Source organism: Lepidothrix coronata, unplaced genomic scaffold, assembly GCF_001604755.1.
Source record: "Lepidothrix coronata isolate B3197 unplaced genomic scaffold, Lepidothrix_coronata-1.0 Scaffold5, whole genome shotgun sequence".
Taxonomy (NCBI): domain Eukaryota; kingdom Metazoa; phylum Chordata; class Aves; order Passeriformes; family Pipridae; genus Lepidothrix; species Lepidothrix coronata.
Window position 1 is genome coordinate 5459458 of NW_016690185.1, and position 20178 is coordinate 5479635.

General features: G+C 45.1%; 1 protein-coding gene across 1 annotated transcript in view; it reads left to right on the top strand.

The window, feature by feature from the left end:
* Positions 1-2286: 2286 nt before the first annotated feature.
* SLC35F1 (solute carrier family 35 member F1) overlaps positions 2287-20178 on the top strand; it is a 243320-nt gene continuing 225428 nt past the window's right edge. Inside the window, exon 1 of the mRNA XM_017830526.1 lies at positions 2287-2489. Within this exon, the coding sequence (XP_017686015.1) occupies positions 2287-2489 (203 nt within the window). The remainder of the gene's footprint in view (positions 2490-20178) is intronic.

A 20178-nucleotide genomic window follows, 5' to 3' on the forward strand; every position in this document is an offset into this window, starting at 1 on the left:
GAGCTCCCTACAGCCCCCATGTTTATTGGCAGATGCCAAATTGGACTTCAGGTATGCATTCATTTGGTTTAATCAGCAGGAATAAAGTTAGACAAACACTGTTGTTCTGATCTACTCAGTTGTCAGATTAGTCTGAAACGGCCACTGAGCACCCAGAGCAAACACATCTCTTACCTAAAGCCTCCTCTGCCGTCACACTGGGTATTTCCAGAACATGCATCTAGTCGCAGTTCGAAGAAAGGGCTCGTTTAACGAAGAGCATGGAAACATTAACAAATAGGTGCTAGAGATACATAGGACAGACATGACTGTGTGAGTTACGGCTTGCTACGGCTGGACCCATGCAGTAATGGCACACAGTAGGGATAGCTGCACCGGGGCAGCCAGCCCTGCAGCTCACCTCATAGTGCCCGGCTGCAGGCATTGCAGCCTTGGAGGCTCTGTCCCTTCCACTTCCAAGAGCTGCCAGGGAGAATGAAACTCATCTTCTCTCCACTTATGGAAACATGTGGTTGCCATGGGGGGAATAGGAGAGAGGAGAATCTCTTAGTAGCATTATCCGATTCAACTGAGGTTCGGCTCGCGTTGAAAACATCTGGCTTTTTGCCCAGAACAGAGAATGAACTTCAGAGGATTTCGAGTGAGCGAGCCCCATCTTCAAAAGCATTCCTCTGGTAAAGCAACATGCTCCACCAGATCTCGTCTGAAGACCTGTTAGACTGAGGCTGCTGAGGTACTCAGAGTAAAACGACATTGGCAAAAGGAATAGTTTATATAAACAGGCATTACCGACCTGAAATCTAGAAATTTAAAAAAAAAAAAAAAAGCAATTTTGTGTATTACATCTATCTGATTTCCCTGGGGGTTATTCCACAGCCTTAAAACCACATTTCCCTGCTTATTACGAATGTTCCTCTCACCTTCACAGATTTGTGTAAGGTTCACACAAACAGAAATATACTGGAAGAATCCTTGACAAAAATAAGTCGAGGGGAACAATAGAATGGAAAAGGTGAAATTTCAAATGTATGTCACTGACAGGACTTTGTAAAATTATCGTGTAATATGTTTCAGAGAGACATGATTGATTTAAAAGATATATATTTTTACCTACTCTGAGCCTAATTCAATTTTTGAAGTGAAATATCTTCATCTTTAGAGTAAGAAATATTAAACCCAAGTTCATTCCATTTCTTTTCAGGGAGTGTCCCTGTATTTGAAAAAGACAAACACATCACTGTAACAAGCCTCGCACAGGCATGAACTTCAAGTGCACTGTCCCTATGAAAAATGTATGGAGCTCTGAACTTTACAGCGACTGCCATCCCTCCCTCAGTCCCTTACGTGCCTCCGGCGGTGTAAGAACCACGGTGTTGTTCAGAGGCGATTGTCTCCTTTACACTTTTCCCAATTCACTGAAGACGACATCGCCCGTGCCCCGTTTCAGAGGACGAGCGTACGGCAGCTCCCGGGCGTTCACACAGCGGAGGGGTGCCGTGCCGTTCAGCTGTGGCCATCAGGCAACCGACTACCAAAAACCCACGCCCAAAACACAACTAAACACTCCAAAGAAAACCGATGAGCTAGTGGGGCGAAGTTTGGGGCGCCGCTGGCTCGGCTCCCCACTCGACCCCTCGCCCACCCAGCGCGGAGCTCAGCGGCCGGAGGCGGGACGGCGCCACCACCCGCAGGGCGGGACGGGACCCTCGGGGGGCCCGCACCCCCTGCCCCGGGGTCCCGCTCCGAGCGCCCCGCGGGACTCCCGCCGCTGTGGGGGAGCGGGGGCGCTGCCGCCGCCACGGGCGCCCCCTGGCGGCCTCCGCCGCGCTAGCCCGGCGGCACCGCGGGGTGCGGGGGCTCCGCGGCCGCCGCGCCGGGATCCGAGTGTGCTCCGAGGGGGCTCCGCGGCCGCGCCGTGCTAGGCTGTGTTGTGCCGGGCGGCAGCCGTGCGCTTGGGGAGCGCGGGGCGGTGGCGGGCGAGGAACAAAAGGGATCGAGGCGGCGCAGCAGCGGCGGCTACGCCGGGGGGAGGCACCGGCTGGGCGCGGGGGGTGTGGGAGGAGGAGGAGGGTCGCCAAACTGCTGCCACTTCGTCGGCTGTGAGCGGCACTCGCTGGCGGCGGCAGAAGCATCCCGCCCCTCGCTGCATGGCAGCCCAGTGAGGGAGGAGCGGGCGAGGGTCTGGCGCTGCCCGGAAGCCGAGGGAGCCAGCGCCGGCGGCAGCAGCGCCCGCCGCCCTCCCGCCGGGATGCACCCCGCTCTCCGTTGAGGCGCAGCCCCGCCGCGATGCTCTCCCCCGAGCGCCACCGCCACCACCGCCACCCTCCGCCGCCGCAGCCGCCGCCGCCGCCGCACCACCCGCCGCAGCCCAGCCATGTCGTGGCCACCATCGAGAACCTGCCGGCGGAGGGCGGCAGTGGCGGCGGCAGGAGCGGCATCTCCGCGCCCTCCTCCAGCGTGCGCCAGAGGATCAGGAAAGTGTTGAACAGGTGAGGCCAGGGGATGGAGCGGGGCTCCGGCGGCGCGGCACGGCACGGCGCCGCTCGCCCTCGGGCGCGCCGGTGCTAGGGGCGCCCGTCGGAGGGGTCCCGACCCGGTCCGGCCCCCTCGGCAGGGGGGAACGGCGGGGCACGAAGGCGCCGGCGGGGCGGCTTGCTCGGTTCGGCGCGGCTCGGCTCGGCTGCGCTGGGTTGCGCTGGCAGCGCCCTTCCCCGGGGAAGCCCCGTGCGGGCAGGGGGCGGCGGCGCGGAGCCTCTCCCGGCCCATTGTTGCCTCCGAGGCGGCGGCGTGAGGCGCCAGCCCGCGCCCTCCCCGCCGGTGCCGCTCGCACCTGCCGTACCCGCAGGCACAGCTTCCGCAGCGGAGCTTCCACGCCGCCCGCCTGCTCCGGCTCTCCTGGCCCGTCGCGGACAGGCGAGGGCCAGCGGGAGCAGGGAGCCGATATCCCCGCTGCCGCAGCCCGGCCGGTGGCGGAGGCGCCGCCGGGGAAGTTGGAGCGCGGGCGGCGGGGAAGGGGCGGCCCCCGGGGCTCCTGGTCGGGTCCGCCAGCAGCGGCCGGGCGCGGGCTGATGCTCCGGAGTGCCGAGGGGCGCCGTGCGGGATCTTTGCCCGATTCCGACCAGCTCGCGTGGCCAGGGAGCAGCACGCTGGGCTTGCGGGAGCGGGATGCTGGCGAGAGGCGAGCTGGTCGGTTCGCCCGTGCGTGTGGCTCAGAATGGTCAGTGCAAAGGGGAAAACTGCCGGGTACTCGGAGTAAATTATTTCACCGAAGGCACAAGAAAACACTGGAACCATCTTACTTTAATCCTTTACACTCACCTCTCTGCCGGTTGTTTCCTTTGCACTGCATTTGATTAGGGCAGAGGTTTTTAGTACAAAACACAGTCCATTCAGTGCCTCCTGTCTGAAAAGCCAGCTGGAGCCATCACTTCTGCCTAATGACTCTTACGTGCTAAACAGCAGTTGCAGCAATGAAGTGGTGTGTACCAGTGTTGGCCTCATTGTCCCAGCTTTAGTTTCAGATATGTGTAATACGGAGGAGCTCCTAAACCCAGCTCTTCTATCTCGATAGGTTTGAGGATGAAGGTCGTTGACCCTTTCAAGCTTCCAAATGTTAGGAAATTACCATTCTTACCAGTGTTACATTGTTTACATATACATGAAGCTATTTGCTCTCAGGACATCGCTATTACATGCAGTTAATTACCGATTAGCAATCTAGGAGGATTTTCCAAAGCATCAATAAGGGAGGAAATATTTATCTTTTGTTATCTGAGCATGAGAAGGATTGAAAAGAAGCTGAAACAAGTAAGAGCTGTTTCAACTCAATTACACGTTTTCTTGTACATATGGATTTGTAACTCTCAGTATAGTAAAATTCACTCAATTCCTCAACTTGACAGTCTGTGAAATCTTAGATATCCTGTGTTTGCAAGATCCTGCTCTCCTTTTCTTTGGTTATCCTGAGGTGTGTGTCAGTCCTGAAATACAACACTAGAGAAAACAGGTTTTTCTCAGGGCCTGCAAGAGATATATGAAGATGCAGTGAAGGGATCAGATACAAAAGCAATCGGTTCTCCTGTGCAAGGGTGGTAATAGTGACCGCTGGGGAGTCATCAAATTGATCACAGTCATCGTGGCTACAAGGTGTTGGATTAGTTCATATGGTTTAGGTAGTTACCATCCTTATGCATATATATGACTCCCAGCCATAGATAAATCATCAAATCAATATTTATTGTTCTTTATATGTGATTGAAATGAGAATATCTAGGTTGTGATGGGTTTATTTTCTTTTGGGTTTTTGTTTGTTTAGGGGTTTTGTTTGTTTTATAAGGGGAAAAGGGTAGAAATTGGCTCTGGTGGCCAAAGTTCAAATCTCTGTTGTAATTCACAAACTTGAATGTAGAAATGAGATTTCCCATTGCCCAGAGGAGCACCCTAACACACAGGAGCTCAGTCACTTTTTCATTAATGTGTTCTTCTTTTCTCTTCCTCAAACATGAAGTAAGAGTAAAATTTTTTCAAATGTGTGTGATTTATAGACGAGGAGAAGACTTGTTACTAAAATATTTTAATCCTTAGCCAATCCCACAGCACACCAATGGAAATTTTGTCCAAGTTACGTTTCCATAAGTTTCTTTCAACTTTCTGTGGGAACTAATGTCTCAGTCCATGTAACATCAGGACTTTCATCAATACTTCTGTTGATACAGTGAAATCAGTCCTGACCCAGTGAAATGAATCCTGACACAATGTTTATATTTTCATCTTCTACCGAGATAATAGCATGCAAATACATGAGGGAAAGGAAGAAATATGTATGCCATATCTGTAAAGCAGGAGCTCAGAACAAACCAAACGTTGGCTTTTCCAATTGTTTTTCTACTGGAAAAGGGTAGCACTTTCTCTGTGCTGTGTATACTTTGTGTGCACCGTTTGCTTGAGACCCATTTGTGAAAGATTCCTGATCTACCCATTGTGATGAGCTCATGTGCTTCTGTTTTCTGCTAGACAAAGTGCAGGATCCTCAGGCAGACATCAAATAAAAAGGTTGACAACAGCTGAGGCTGCCAGGAACCTGCTTATAGCTGGTAGAATCATAGAATGGTTTGGGTTGGAAGGGACCTTTAAAGGTCACCTAATCCAACTCCTGCTGCATTCAGCAGGAACATCTTCAACTAGATCAGGTTGCTCAGTCACATCCAACCTGACCTTGAATGTTTTCAGGGATGAGGCATCTACCACATCTCTGGGCAACCTGTTTGCATGTTTTTCACCACCCTCATTGTAAAAAACTTCTTCCTTATATCTTAACTGAATCGAATTCTCTAATTTAAAACGCTTATCCTGTCACAAGAGACTCTGATAAGAAGTCTGTGCCCAGGAAGGGAACAGACTGATGTGGCCAGGGAGGAAACAAGACAGCAGAAGAATGGGGATAGACACTGGCTGAAAGCGAACATTGTTTTTCTCTCACTTTATATTTAGCAGTTTGATCACCCATGCACTTGCTGATTCCTGAATTGCCTTTGAAGGTTCCTCTTAAAGTTGTTTTACAAGCTATAGAAGCTTATTTTAACTTCACATTCCAACCTCTCCTCTTTATTCACTCAATAGATCCCCAAGTAATAGCGAAACAGTGGAACAACCTCCCCCCCCCCAGGGTGTTTGAGAGAGAATACACTGAAAGCAGAGCTGTTTGACTGTAAAAATCTATTTCAGTGATCACAGCAAACACTGCACTCAGGAAAAAGTTGGCCATAACAGAAAACAAAAGTAAAACACAAAGGTGAAGGTTCAGAATCATGGAGGACTGAGGATGCGAACAAAATTGTGGAATTTACTGGAATAATTTGAGTATAAATTCTGGGCTGCCAATGATGGTGAACATGATCTGCTGCAATAGGATCAAACTTCCTGTTATCCTTGAAGAAGATGTGGTGCTTAGGGACATGGTGTAATGGTGGACCTGGCAGTGCTGGGCTAATGGTTGGACTCAATGATCTGAGAGGTCTTTTCCAACCTTAATGATTCTATGGTTCTGAGTAGGAAGAGGGTGGCTTTGAATTGCTGTTGCGTTAAGGGGAAATGTTGTCGTGATTACATACTGTGGATATGGTCCTGGACCTGTGAGTCACACCCATGGTCCATAAATCCCAGCTGCAGGGATTGCCTAGTGCCTTCCTTGGGACACTTGCTGAGCAGGTGTCTCTGACTGAACCTGTCCTGCTGTATTGCAGGGGAGAGCAAAAAGAATGTTGTCTGCTTGATTGCTTGCTTCTTCAAAATTCTGTGAAGCCAAAATTGGATTCCACCAACTCTGTCTGCTTGTAGAGGACCACTTAATGAGCAGTGACTCACCTGCTCTGCGTTGCCTCCCACCTATAGTGGCAAGCAAGAAAATAAGGAGAAAATCACGCGGCTTGGAGTTCTGTGGTCCTCCACGCCTCCACCCTGGCACCTGCATTATTTCAGAGATACCTGTTGGTGGGTCTCAATTGTCTGGCTGTGTTCCAGCACAGAGAGGAGGCTTGTCTCCCTTTCTTGCACTCCCTAGGTGATCTGAAGGGCAGAGAATCACCTGCCAAACGCTGGTGGCCCCTGAAGTCTTTTGAGCTAATTTACAGGTTGATCTCGTATTGGGAAGGCTGGTTATCACCTCTTTAGAGGAACTGGACAGACAATAAACATTGATGAAACATGGGGGGAGCAGGTTGCCAAACAATCTCTTTGGGGCATTCTTACAAATTATGTCTCTAAATAAAAGTGAACAAATAAGATACCTGCTTATATATGCACATTGTCTCTGTAGTCCTGGGCACCAGGACAAGGAAGGAAAATGTAGTTTCTGAAAGGAACATGAGTTAATATCTTTAGATGCTATGACAAAGTGATTTTAGGAAACTAAATGAGATTATTCTGTGAAACACAAAGAACCATGGCTGCGTCAATGAAGTCGGGTCTCCAGAGTAACGTTTAAGGCACTGCTATTGTGGCATATACCTTTTTCTGGGTTTACCCACTTCTATCTCTTAGTCCTTTCTTAAGGGATACTATATATAAAAATCCAGCTGTGCCTTATCTTGCTGTTTCAAGGATGTCTTCATGGGCTTTTTCTTGCTCTCTGTTGCTAAATGGCATTTTGTAGTTCTCAGAAGTTTCCTAAGAAGGGTATCAGAATATTAGAGACATACTTAACTTGAATAAGAAAATGGAAAAAGAGTGATTTCAGCCATTCAGTCCCATGCCATCTTTTAAATACCTTTGTAATAATGTTCTCTGCGCTAGTGAATTGTGAAAACTTTCTCAGGAGCAGTATGAGTCTCTTTCTACTTCTTTGCTCACTTTCTTACTTTATCAGATAAATTTTAACCTTGTGCATAAAGTGCAGGGTCTAATTCCTGTCTTAGGAAAAGGAAGAAAAAATAATGTTGCTAATAAATATAATTCATTAAGCTAGACCGTGATTTATTGAACAAAATTATATGAACAAAAGCAATTTAGATTCTTACTGTCAGAAAGCCTGGCTGTTTGGGTGCAGGTTGAATAAAAGTTTTGCTTTTTTAGTATGTTACAGGCCCAATTCATCCCTGATACTGGAGTTGAGGAAGTTTGGCCCACTAGCTGTATAGTGGGAAGCTGTGAACTGTGTGTCAAAGCTACTAATTCTTCAGAGATGAGAGCTGTTTAAATGGCACTGCAAGTATCAAAAGCTATAACCTAATGGTTTTTTTTCCTAATAACATGTATCTACATAGTAAATCTGACAGAGGGGTTTACCTACCAGAAAGAACCTGAAACTGAATAATACTGAAATGAGGCAATGTGTTACATTGCCCCAAAGCAGTAACGTTTTTCAGTTGACTGATCAGAGAGGCAAACAAACCAAATAATTGATGGCATTTCCTTAATGAGAAGCAAGTCAAGGATCAAACATATCATTTTTGAATCCAAACCTTCAGTTGCTTTGCTTTCTTCTTCAAAACAAAAGAATTTGCTTCCTTTGGGATTTTTATTCTTTACAAGTACAAATAGCTTTTCAAAGTCCACCCAGAATAATGGTGACAGAGCTCAATTTAGATAGCTATAGTTCTCCTTTTAGGTAAAAATATTTATACCATTCTGAAGTAAGTTAAAGAAAATGAGTTCAGAGCATAGATAAAGCAACTAGGTTGGCTTTCTTGTGCCTGTTGGTATTATTCTTTTTGGTCAAGGAAGTGGGAAGGTTATATCTGCCCATAGGAAAGCATTCTGGCAGAGGATATAGAAATCAAGTGATGAAAAATTGTCCACTGTTTCTTTTTGTCATTAATTTGCTTTTAATTGTCATTTTGTAAGCAAGTGACCTCTGCAAATTAGCTATGTTCCTAATAATTTGGGTGAATAAGGGAAATATCTGTAAAACCTGAGAAAAAGATGTTCTTCCCCTTCCTCTCCAAACAGCTGATGTCAGTGGATGCACACTTACTTATTGGCATGCCATAGTACACTTAAAATGCTTTGATTTAGGAGCGAAGATGAGCTAAAGTACATAAAGCTTCCATTTTGATGCTGTAGCACATACTGGAAATCCATCCAATATGGTTTCAAAGTTTCTGAGTGTGGTTTCCTAACAGGTTTAGAAGCCAGGATTGGAAAGCTTTGTACCCCTTGCCTTGCTTTTGCTTCTGAGAATTTGCACTTTAGGAGATACAAGCCTTGCCCGTCCGCTTCTGAAATAGGAATTGTTTAGTGTGATTTGATATGATAAGTCCTCTGTAATCCAAACCCAGCAGTCCACATACTGACTGGGAAAAGACTTTCCCTAGGAGAGGCTGTTCGGCAAAATATGTGGGTGTCTTCTGTCTACCTATGACATTCAAAATGCCGATACTTACTGGGTGCCTGTCTGTAACTGGGAGTTTTTGACACTGGATGTTCTGTGGGCTTTGGGAAGGGGTTACTGCCTCTTGAACTAAGGGGATTTCAAAGGAGCAGCACCGTAAATGGCTCCACAGAGAATGAGGGAGGAATGGACAGAGTGGTTCTTATGGGATGGACAGAGCAGCTTTAATGTGCTAATGAGGGGAAGGCCAGATGCCAGCAGCGATCAGAAGGGCTCTTTGTGGCTCTGTCTCTTTGGAGATGGCTCGAGTCTCTGTCCTTATCGGGGTTGTTTCTGCAGGGAGAGGGAAACACTGGGGCTATTAGTGAGGTGTTCCCTTCCTTTAAGTCAGCAGATAGCCTTACAGATCAGCACTTGAATACTGATTAGGGCTAATTACCAAGAAAGCTTAGGAAAAAGAAGTTGTTGAAGAAGCTTGACTTTATAAACTACAAAAAATCATCCCCCAAACCCAACAACAAGAGAAATCTCATGCTCAGAGTCTTGTGAGCTGAGCTCAAACTCAGCTGAAATCACCTGTTACAAGAACAGCTACATAGGGACTCATAAATTGCTATGACTGTAAAGTGTGTAAGTATTGGTGGTTCTGAAACTCATGTTGTGAACTGTCTAATCTACCTGTCTGTGTTATTTATGTCTGTCATCTGTCTCGCTGAGTTTTTTGCTGAAAACACACCAGTTTTGAAGCTTGTCTTTCAGCTTTCTCTGACTTGGTTTTTCTCATGATTTAAGAAAACATTTCAATACATATTCTCTCTCAGTCATTTTTCTCAGAGACACCAAATGATTGAGGTAGCAGGTTTAACTCCCATGCATCATGTTCTCCTCAGTAAGGCTGGAGCTAAAGAGCCAGAGATGCAGGAGGGAGTGTCCCCACAGCCTGGCTGTGCTTGGTTAGAGCACCTGTACAGCAACACTGTGCCGTACATCTGCAAGGAGTGTGACAGCTTTTTGGATGTGCCATGGTACACGGGGATAACCAAATAATTTCCTAGATAAGGTGGATGACCCTTGATCTCACCAGAAAGGTCTGTCCACAAATGACGCTATGTAGGTGCCACAGTAAAAAATAGGGACACTTATTAAGACAGCCTTCTGTTTGTAGCCGATACAGTAATTTCAGTCATAGAATCATAGAATCAGCTGGGTTGGAAAGGACCTCCGAGAGCATGAAGTTCAACCTTTGATCCACTACCACCGTGGTTACTAGACCACGGCACTAAGTGCCACATCCAGTCTCATCTTAAAAACCTCCAGGGATGGTGAATCCACCATCTCTCTGGGCAGACCATTCCAAAACCTGATTACCCCCTCTGTAAAGAATTTCTTCCTAATATCCAACCTAAACCTCCCCTGGCAGAGCTTAAGACCATACCCTCTTGTCTTACTGATAGCTGCCTGGGAGAAGAGACCAACCCCCACCTGGCTACAACCTCCTTTCAGGGAGCTGTAGGGAGTGATGAGGTCTCCCCTGAGCCTCCTCTTCTCCAGACTAAACAACCCCAGCTCCCTCAGCCTCTCCTCATAGGACTTGTGCTCAAGTCCCTTCACCAGCGTTGTTTCTCTTTTCTGGACCTGCTCCAGCACCTCAATATCCTTCCTGAACTGAGGGGCCCAGAACTGGACACAGTACTCCAGGTGTGGCCTCACCAGCGCTGAGTACAGGGGAAGAATCATTCCCCTGATCCTGCTGGCCACACTGTTCCTGATCCAGGCCAGGATGCTACTGGCCTTCTTGGCCACCTGGGCACACTGGTGGCTCATGTTCAGCTTCCTGTCAATCCAAACTCCCAAGTCCCTTTCTGCCTGGCTGCTCTCCAGCCACTCTGTCCCCAGCCTGTAGCACTGCAGGGGGTTGTTGTGGCCAAAGTGTAGGACCCGGCACTTGGCCTTGTTGAACCTCATCCTGCTGGAATCAGCCCAACTCTCCAGTCTGTCCAGGTTCCTCTGCAGAGCCCTCCTGCCTTCCAGCTGATCGACACTCCTTAATTTCAGTTTCCTCTTGGTGTGGTGGTCGATTGCTTCCTTGCAGTGCCTGTTCCCCATGTGATGTGAGAGGCTACACTCTGCCTTCAGATAGATCTGATCTGTGGCAATGTGTAGGAACTTAAGAGCTGGATAGCGAATCTTCTCTTTTTTTCTGTCAGAAAATGTAGCTGAGTCAAAGCCTTGTTAAGAAGGATTGGACTTTCTCAAGAATGCATGTCCAGACTGGATTCTTTTGGATGGAGAACGAGTAAGACTTCATGGTCACATGGTGAAAGGAGTACTTAAGTAGGAGACCAGGTTTAACTCTGCTTTGCTGCATCCCTGAGGGCTTCTGTGAACACACAAATTTTGAGGTTCTCTTGGGATAAAGAGCTTCAACAGATTGTGCAAAATATGAGAAGTTTTGAAAATTAAAAGTTTGGAAATAGAAGATGATTTTTTGCCCAACTCATCTCCCAAGACATTTCAGGCTTCAAAGTGTTAATTTACAAAAGCACATTATGCTTGAAACAGATTTCTGCATCTCTAATACAGATAAATTAAGTAATTTATGTCCAGTAGCAAGACCATAATTATTACCTCCCAAACCCTCATGTTAATTGCAACCTGTAAGCCAGTATTAGCTGAGGATGGAATGAAAACAAAATTTGAAACATTTATAGTGATGGCCATTAGTTTACTTAGTCCTCTCTGGTGTTTATTTCTCAAAGAAGCTGTTGTGCATGTGTCCAGAAGCCTGCTTCACTGCATGGAATTGAGCTGCACTGATTTTAAAAGGATGCTATCTTCTGTGCCACATTCATTTTCATTACTTTTCTCATCGGGCAAGTGTTTTGATGGGACTTGGCTTTTTCTGCTTTCCATGTGGTAGAAATGGAAAATGAGTTAAGAGGAGACTAAATGTTTCCCCCTGTTTAGTGAAATAGAGAGGAAGCCGTTGGCAGCATGGGACAGAGATAGCAGAATCTGTTCCTGCTCTGATACCTCTTCATCAACCTCTTCAAAGAGGGAGAGAGCTCCACAGCTCCACTCCCGGATCTCTCAAGGCTATGAAAATTCTGATCCTTAATGTGACAGCCTTGGGGTGTCTAGCTGAAAGCTTTTCACAGTAAGAGGTAGTTTGAGGGAATTGGGATGGGCTGAATGAGAATGGTGGCTACAAAGTAGAAGTGGGGGAGTTCTCTCTGCCTTCTTTTGAAAAGAGGAGGTAGATGTCTAACTCTTTAAGAGGAGGCCTGAGGTGAGTCACTGAAAGGTAGGGCCCAAATGCTCCAAGGAGGGGTAAGGCACAAGCTGTACTCTACCCTGTGCTTTCTGTTTTTTACCAAGATTTTGGTCTTTGTCTACCCAGGTGCCCCTGTGACTTTCCCAAGATGCAGTATTTTTCTGCATGGATCTTTGTGGGTTTTTTGACCCTATGATGGTGAGACAAATACTAGAAAATACTAAAATTAAATAAATTACCTTGTGATTATTTTGAGGCCAGGTATTTTATGGAGTTTAAATAGCTCTGTATTTTCAGTGGCCTCTGCAGCCTGATTTGGGCCATTTGCCTCCTGAAATCTCTTCTTACTAGAAGCTGAGCACCATAATGAAACTAAATGTTTATTTCCTGTTGCTCTTTTTCATTTTATTTCTCTGCTGCTACAGACATGAAATTCTTATGATTATGTTTTTTTTAACTCCCTGCTGCCAGTATATTGAGGTCTGTAGGGACTGTCCTGGGTAGCCTGAAAGTGAGGAAGGACAGCAAATAGCAAGTAGGCTGGGAAGAGTTGAGCAGGGAGCTGGGAAATATTTTAATGGGTATGGGATTTGATACTTGAAGAAAATAAAACTTCAATGTTGTAGATATAATTTTCTTTGGACTGGGTAGGAGGATTAAGTACTGTCAGGCAGAAAAAGTTTCCAAGCTTCATATACTGTAATGGGGAAAAAGCCAGCACCCTAATATATGTAGTGATCAACTACCTGATATGCACACATAACTTCCAGTCAGATTTTGGGTACTTGACCCCCACTGTTGGGTGCCTGATGTGCTGAGGGGGATGCTTTCTAGAAAAATGACTTTTTTTCCTGGAATTTAGAGATTACCATTTGCAGAAGTGCTATCCAGCTTGTCCCAGAGCAGACAACCACCTGTGGGTAGCCCTGAAGACCCTGTTCCACTGCTTCCTCTTCACATCCTACTACCAAAGATGCTTTGCTTTGATTTAGTGCTTGCAAGAATTTTTTTGATGGTATACTTCAGTGGGGTTTTTTGTGTCCAGCTTGTGGTGGGGGAATCATGTATTTGAAGACGTTCAGTAGATTCCAGGATATTTGGAGGACTTAATCCAGTAGCACAGGGGCAAGCTGGTGTGATGATTGTCATACATGTATGAAGTCACTCTTACTGGCATTGAAAAGGAAAATTTCAGGTTTTCTTTCATTTAAACAAAAAGATGACAACAGAACTAGTGTTCAGTAGCAGAAATGCGCTTAGGGAGTGAGGCAGAGCCGTGTGATGGTGGTTAAAGGGTTTGCCAGAAATGGAAGTTACATTGGATTTGTATTAACCAAGTGAAATCTCTGGGATTCAGAGTTGCTCCTGCTCTAAAGAGGTTAACTGAGTTTAAACACCAAATAATTTCCTAGTAACTCACTTGGAAAAAAGGTCTCTGTGTCTGTGGCTCTGTATAAATATGTGAGATCTTTTAGGATGAACTACAAGTTACCCAAATTCAACATGCCATTATAAATAATGAAATTCTAGCACATTCTAACTTGTAGAAAAATGTCCGTTAAATTTGATGTCTAAAATTGTTCATATGTATTCAATTTGGTATGTATTAGTGTGTTAATGGAACTTATTATTACTCAGGTAGATTAATTTATTAGATTTATCTTCACATTACAACCTATAGATGTATTGAGACATGAGCCCACAGAATCAATACCGATTTCTTTTCTCATTTATGAATGTTCTTACTAACATTGAAATACTGTTACATTCGAGAGTATTTAACTGCCATTTATTTTGAACCATACACTCTGACAATTTTAAATTTGTCTTTCTTCCTTGTCCTTTAATGATTATTTTTTTCCATGTATGTGGGCTCTGTTTGAGCAAAATGCCGTGCATCAAGCATGAAATGAGTCATGATCATACTCTGGTCGCTGCAACTAGTCAGCAATTTAGGTGCTTGCAAGATTAGGGCTCTGAAACCAGACCTAATCTTTAAAATGCATTTTGGCTGCTGTTCTGTGTGACAGGCCGGAAGCAGGATAGGGAACAAAGGTGCAAATGTAACTTGCAACTAAGTTGCCTGCCAAATGTAGACTGTTTTCCTTTGAGCAGCAGCCATGTGTGCATTTATCTTTCAGAAACAGCTCCGTTTGACTGAGAAGCAGTAGCAAAGACCCGCTGAAATGGATAACTGATGTGGGATATGTGGATAACTTGTTCACTTGCTTCCAGAGCTTGGGCATTAGACAGGAGCTGTTGAAAGCTTGTGGTCAGAAGTGAGGGAGGTGGGGGCCAGAACAAGCACGGAGAGAGAAAGCTATATGATCACCTCTGCCCATGCTGCCGGTTCAAGACTGGTAGACAGCACTGATGGTAGGGAGAGACAAGTTTTCAGACAGTTCTGGCACTGGCATTTCTGTTCCGATCACACCACCAGTGGTGCTTGGGGATAATGTCCTTCCTTCCTCTAGATGGACCAGAAATGTTCTGTAAGTCTTGGGAAGAGAATTGCTGAGACTGGTTGATCAGCCCATCCAAAGCAGATCACCAAATGTTTATGTGGAGAAATCGCCAGCAGCTGCATACACACAGAGATAATGTTTCATTCAGTGGTCTGTAAGGTGAAACTCTATAAAACTAAGTCTTCTCCAGACAGCCTGTCTTTTTTCCAATAAAAGTTGCTGTGTCCACTGAGTATACTGCTTATCTCACCGCTTTTTGGCCTTAACTGTTGCTGCTGTAGTTGCCGCATTTGCATCGCTGCAGTTACCGGGTATTAAAAGCTCAAGCCTGATAAACAAAATACAGCATGCACAAAAAGACCAGTCAGGTGATAAAGGGAAACTGAGGGAAAAAATCACCCCCAAAACCATCATATACATATTATCAGAGTTAGAAAAATGGGGAGATGCCCTATGAATACTGGCTGCCTGATCCATTCGTGGGCTTTGGGACCAAAGTCAGAGCGTGATGATCTGTGTTATCCTGACTGTGCTTGACTAAAAATTGCAGCAGAGCTGATGGACAAAATGCAGCTCAATCAACCTGTTGCAGGGCAGGGCAGGGAGGGGTGGGCTTTTGCCTGTTTTGTTCTCAGCTGTATTGCACCAACAGATGAGAGGAAATACTGTATTCTAAAGAACTTGAGGAGAAGTTACATACAGTAGCTCCTGATTTAAAGTCCAAGATCGGACACCAATCGGTTTTTTGGCCCTCTGCAAATCTCTCAACCTCCTTGGGTCTGGTTCAGCACCTGTAAAATGAGGATAATTAAACTTAACTATCTGGAAGAGTTGTTCATTAGTTAATCCTTGTAAAATGCTATACACTGCTATAAAATACAGCATAGTACTCAGAAGCATCTGGTCTATAATTACTGTAGTGCTTCTTTGAAACTTTATGGGCAAACTTTGCCAAGAAATAAAATAAGTAATGTGTAGTACATGTAGGCTTCAGGAGATGAGGGAGAGACATCTAACTTTCAAAGGCATCTAACTTTCCTGAGGTACCTCCTGTCAGAATACAAAGGGAGATTTCCCAAGAGCACCTGAAGTGGCCTGGCACTGAAACTGATGTCAGATGAAGCTGGCACTGCAGAGTGAGGCCCTGGCGGGTGATAGAAGAGATCCTTGCTCTAATCCTAACTTCTCATTTCTATTCTTGACTCTGTCCCCAGCTTCTTCCCCCTTTATTGTGCTAGTGGAGCTGTTTGCAGAGTGGCGTGGAGAAACGGGTTGATGGTTTGATTCAGATGGGGAAAAAAATAGGAAAAAGTTTCTGTTGTTGTTGGTTTGTATTTCCAGATGCATATTTTCTCTAGTGTAGTTTATCGCGTGGTTATAAACATATAAACATATAAACATATAACACAGTGGAGAGGCTGGTGCAGGGATGAGAATGAGTGTCTGGAGAGAAAACAAATCTGGGGCTGCTGAAACTCTCCTTACACTGGAGATGATCCCACAAACCATGTTACCCAGACACAGAAGATGTTGCTGTCACAGAGGTTTGAAAGTGTGTTAGTGAGCGAAACTTTTTAGCTGACTCCAAAGACAAGTTTTGCTGACTTTACTGGAGATGTGTATGGCAGCATAGAGATCATTTGGTGAAGAGCTGATCCTGGCTGAAGCTCATCATGTTGTGTGAAACTCTGCTAATAAAAAAAGGGAGGAGCTAAGGATATGCTAGAGATAAGCCTGTAATAATTTCTGAGATTTGCATCTTGACACTATTCCTTGGGATACTTATGACATGAATATGTGCACCATATGAACAATGCACTTGCATACACACATATTGATTTGGTTTAATAGGAGACTGTTAAAAAAAATAATTAAGCAGTGGTGGAGGGAAGAAACCATTTCCAAATCCACCACTCCTTCCTTGATGCCTAGAAATTGTTTAGGAGAGGGTCATGAGTTACCTGATGTGAAGATTCAACCTCTCAGTCATTTCACAGAGCTGGGTAAGATAAACATGAGCTAAGGCTGAGTAATGAGTTTGTTCTTAAATCAGTTTTGTGAACTGCCAAAAGGAGGTCTCACTTCTGTCCCCTCTGTGCTCCTGGCCAAATTGCTTCTTCTGCTTTTGCTAAGAAGAATCTGGTTTCTGTCACATCTCACAGTCAGCTCACTAAAATCACAGATAATTAACCTGGCTGAAAAAGGTTGCTGTTGTAGCTGGGTTTTTAGTTAACTTTTGATTGGACAAATGCCTGGACTGATGAAAGAAAGGAGGCTGTGAGCAGGGAACGGGGAGGAGCAAGGGCAGAGGAGGTAGGGAAAACAGGGTTTGGAGGTAAAAGAAACTGGAAAGAAGGAAGGGAAAGTAAATCTTTCTGTGGTCTCAAGCTTTTGTTTTTCATCTGTATTGTAATACCATGTCTGGCTTGTTGCCAAAGTCCTTAGCTTCCTCCTGCCCATGCTGTCCTGCCTTCTCCAGTGTTACAAACCCTAGTGCTCATGTTCCTGAGAAGAGTGGTGATGAACACATGTGAGACCTGTTGAGTATTGACAGCTGGTAAACAATCAGCTGTAGCCATTTCCTCCCTCAGATGAGGTGAAGTGATACAATTATACCCAGAGAGGAAGGTGGCCAGGCATGGGTTAGCGCGGGTCTGAATAAAGCTAGTGGAAGCATTTGTGCTGTTAGACCTGTGTGTACTTGCTGTGTGCTGCTGGAGGCGTGATGCAGCCCTAAATTGACAATAGTCTTCTGTGTTACACATTAAATTCACTTATTTTTAGGCAGGCCTGAGTTCAGTGAGGATGGGCATTTATGAAAAACCTTTGTATAAGCATGCTCTGTGTTTCCCTTATCCCTGATATAGGTTTTTCATAGTAACTATAAGAAAGATGTATGTTCAGCGGATCTAAAATCATTCTATCTAGTGTGCAGCATTGCTTCTGTGGGATTTGTGACTCGCTTCTGCCTCTCTACCAACACGTGCAGTAACTTTGCTGCAGCTGATTAGAAAAATAGGCAAATCAGTGGCCACTGAACTGGTTTGTCTCCCTTTCTGTGATGGCATGTGATGTATTATAGTATTCTCGTATTTGTTACATGGTGAATACATCCAAGGAGTCTTTCTGCTGTGCCTTTTGTAATCGGACATGTCTATCTCGTATTGGCCTTATTAGCCACCAGTGTGCTTGTAATAAATGTGGATGGAGCCTTTCCCAAACCTTCATTCGCAAAGCCTAGCCATGATGATGAGCTGTTTTTATTTGGCTGATGTGACCTTGGAGGCTTATTGGTATTCCTTGGCCCCTTTCTTTCTAGAGCCAGCAGCCATGCACTTGCTTTCCCAAAAGCTGTGCCTTTGAGGGAGTCCTCTGATCTGCAATCCTATAGTTTCAGTTACCAAAATAATTTCTTAAGAGCAAAATATCCACCAATTTGATCACCTCGGGAACGATCACGAGATTGCACTGACATAGACACTTTTCTGGAAGCATTTTTCTGTTAGTCCTGCTTCCCAAATCAATTCTGTATCCTCCTAGCTGTTACATTTTCACTTGCAGTACTGCTGTGGAGAGGTGCTGCACAGTTCCGATGTATTGCTTCACAACAACATCTCTCCAGCAGCAGGTAAAGCTGTTGTATTTGGAGCACCAAAACCATAGGCAGAGGTAAGGAGGAACATAGGTGTTGTAGAAGATAATAAGCATAAAAGAGTATGGCTGTGTACTTTGCCAGGAGAGAAATAAAGGATTAACAAATCCAGACAGAGACCATCTCCCATTGTTCCATTCTTCATTGTGATTCTATTGAAAAAAGATGGAAGTGATAATAGAAATTCCAGATCAGGGCCCAAAGCTTCTTTAGGTTGTGACTTTCTCTTAACAAGAAAAAAAAAATTAAAAAAAAGGGGAGGGGACAGTGTGCTTCATCCAGCTTTTAGCAAATATGAGATTATGCTTAAATTTCTTGGAAAATTAGTTTTATGAGCAGATTACTACTTTCCAATCCCTGAAACATAGTTTTAGGACACTGTAGTTTTGTGACTTGGGTCAGAGGGTTGTATTTTTGTCTGTATGAACTGAATGTGTCATTGTTTATAGGTCTGGGTGTTAACATGAGTATTTTTTTGTGAAAGCAAGTTTGGCCATGGGACATTTGTGATACTTGCTTTTTGGCTTATTCTTTAATGCAGGAATTTCTCTGGTTCATGGTTCCCCTCTCTTCCTTGGGGTACTGTACACTCAGATGTACAGATACTGGGACTGGTCTTGTTTTAGGAAGCTTAAACCATTAATGTTGTCACAATCCTACTCTCAGCTAAAGTTTTAAGATCTTGTAAATAAATACAATCCGGGTTGGTATCTAATTGGTTAACAAAAACCCTAAAAACCCACAGAAATAATCCCACACATTGCATGGGCTAGTAGGGTGACCATGTTCAGACTGGGAATGGGTCTGTTAGTAGGAGTATCTGTTTATTAAAAGAAAACAAAATAACAATACACCTCTCCTCAACCCCCCTCCCCAACACCCCTTCCCTCTGGGGAAAAAAAAAAAACAAACCCACACCAAAAACTCCTACCAAAAGCAGCAGCAGCTTTACTAGAGGGCAATATACAGCAGTTTGTGTTTTGATCCCAAAATGAATGACCAGGAAGCTAGGGAAGAAGCTTTCAGGTAAATTCTGCCAGTGTTTGAATCCCAATTGTTGCGAGTGGAGAAATGCAACACAACAAAAATCTCCATCTCATTCTGCCTGTCTGTCTCAGTATGTTCTGTGGCATAGAAATGAATTATAATGGAGGGAAGGACCTGTTTCTTTGCTGCTTTAGTGTTTACTAATGGCTCTGCTCTGATTTCATGTAGGCAGAGATTGCCACTGAACTAGCTTGCAGGTGTGGTTATGGCACTCCCTGTTTTTATTAAACTCAGTGATGGTGATGTAATGAAAGAGGTGGGGAATCGGTTTTGTATGAAAGACTTATGGCGAAGAAAATATATGATCAGTGCAGAAAAAAGTGGTACATCAGCTCTTAGGAGGAATTCCTACCTGGAATCAAAATACACAGTACCCACAGTTTTGTTTTCCTATCTGCCGTTTCCCCCTTCCTCCTTCTCCCCCTAAATGCAGTTTCCCTCTGCAGCCACAGCAGCACCATGGTTTCAAGACTTCCTATAAAGGAAGGGGGAGTATAGGGAGAGTCCCCCATGCCTAGTTAAGAGGGTCTATTATAGAGGATTAACTGCGTCCAAACAATGAAGCCCCTCGAGGAGCCCGTTACCCTTTTGAGATTCGTGTGCGGGTAAGAGGGCACACTGATGTCCCTGTATCCCAGCCCAAGTGCGTGTAGTGTGATGCCCTGGTTGCCATGACAATTAATCGCGGCTTTTAAGGCCTGATGTCGACTACAGATCCCTGTAAATTGCCTGGAAGACTAGTTAAAGCTGCTCCGGAGGCACCTTTATCTGATTTTACCCCAGAAGAAGAGATGGAGAGGTTTTTTTTCTTCCTACTTGTAAAAAAAGGCAGAATAACTTGGTATAGGCTGTTGGACTGGCTTTCACTTTCCTGGGCTTGATGAGACACAGAGAACTTTTGTGAAGAACATTT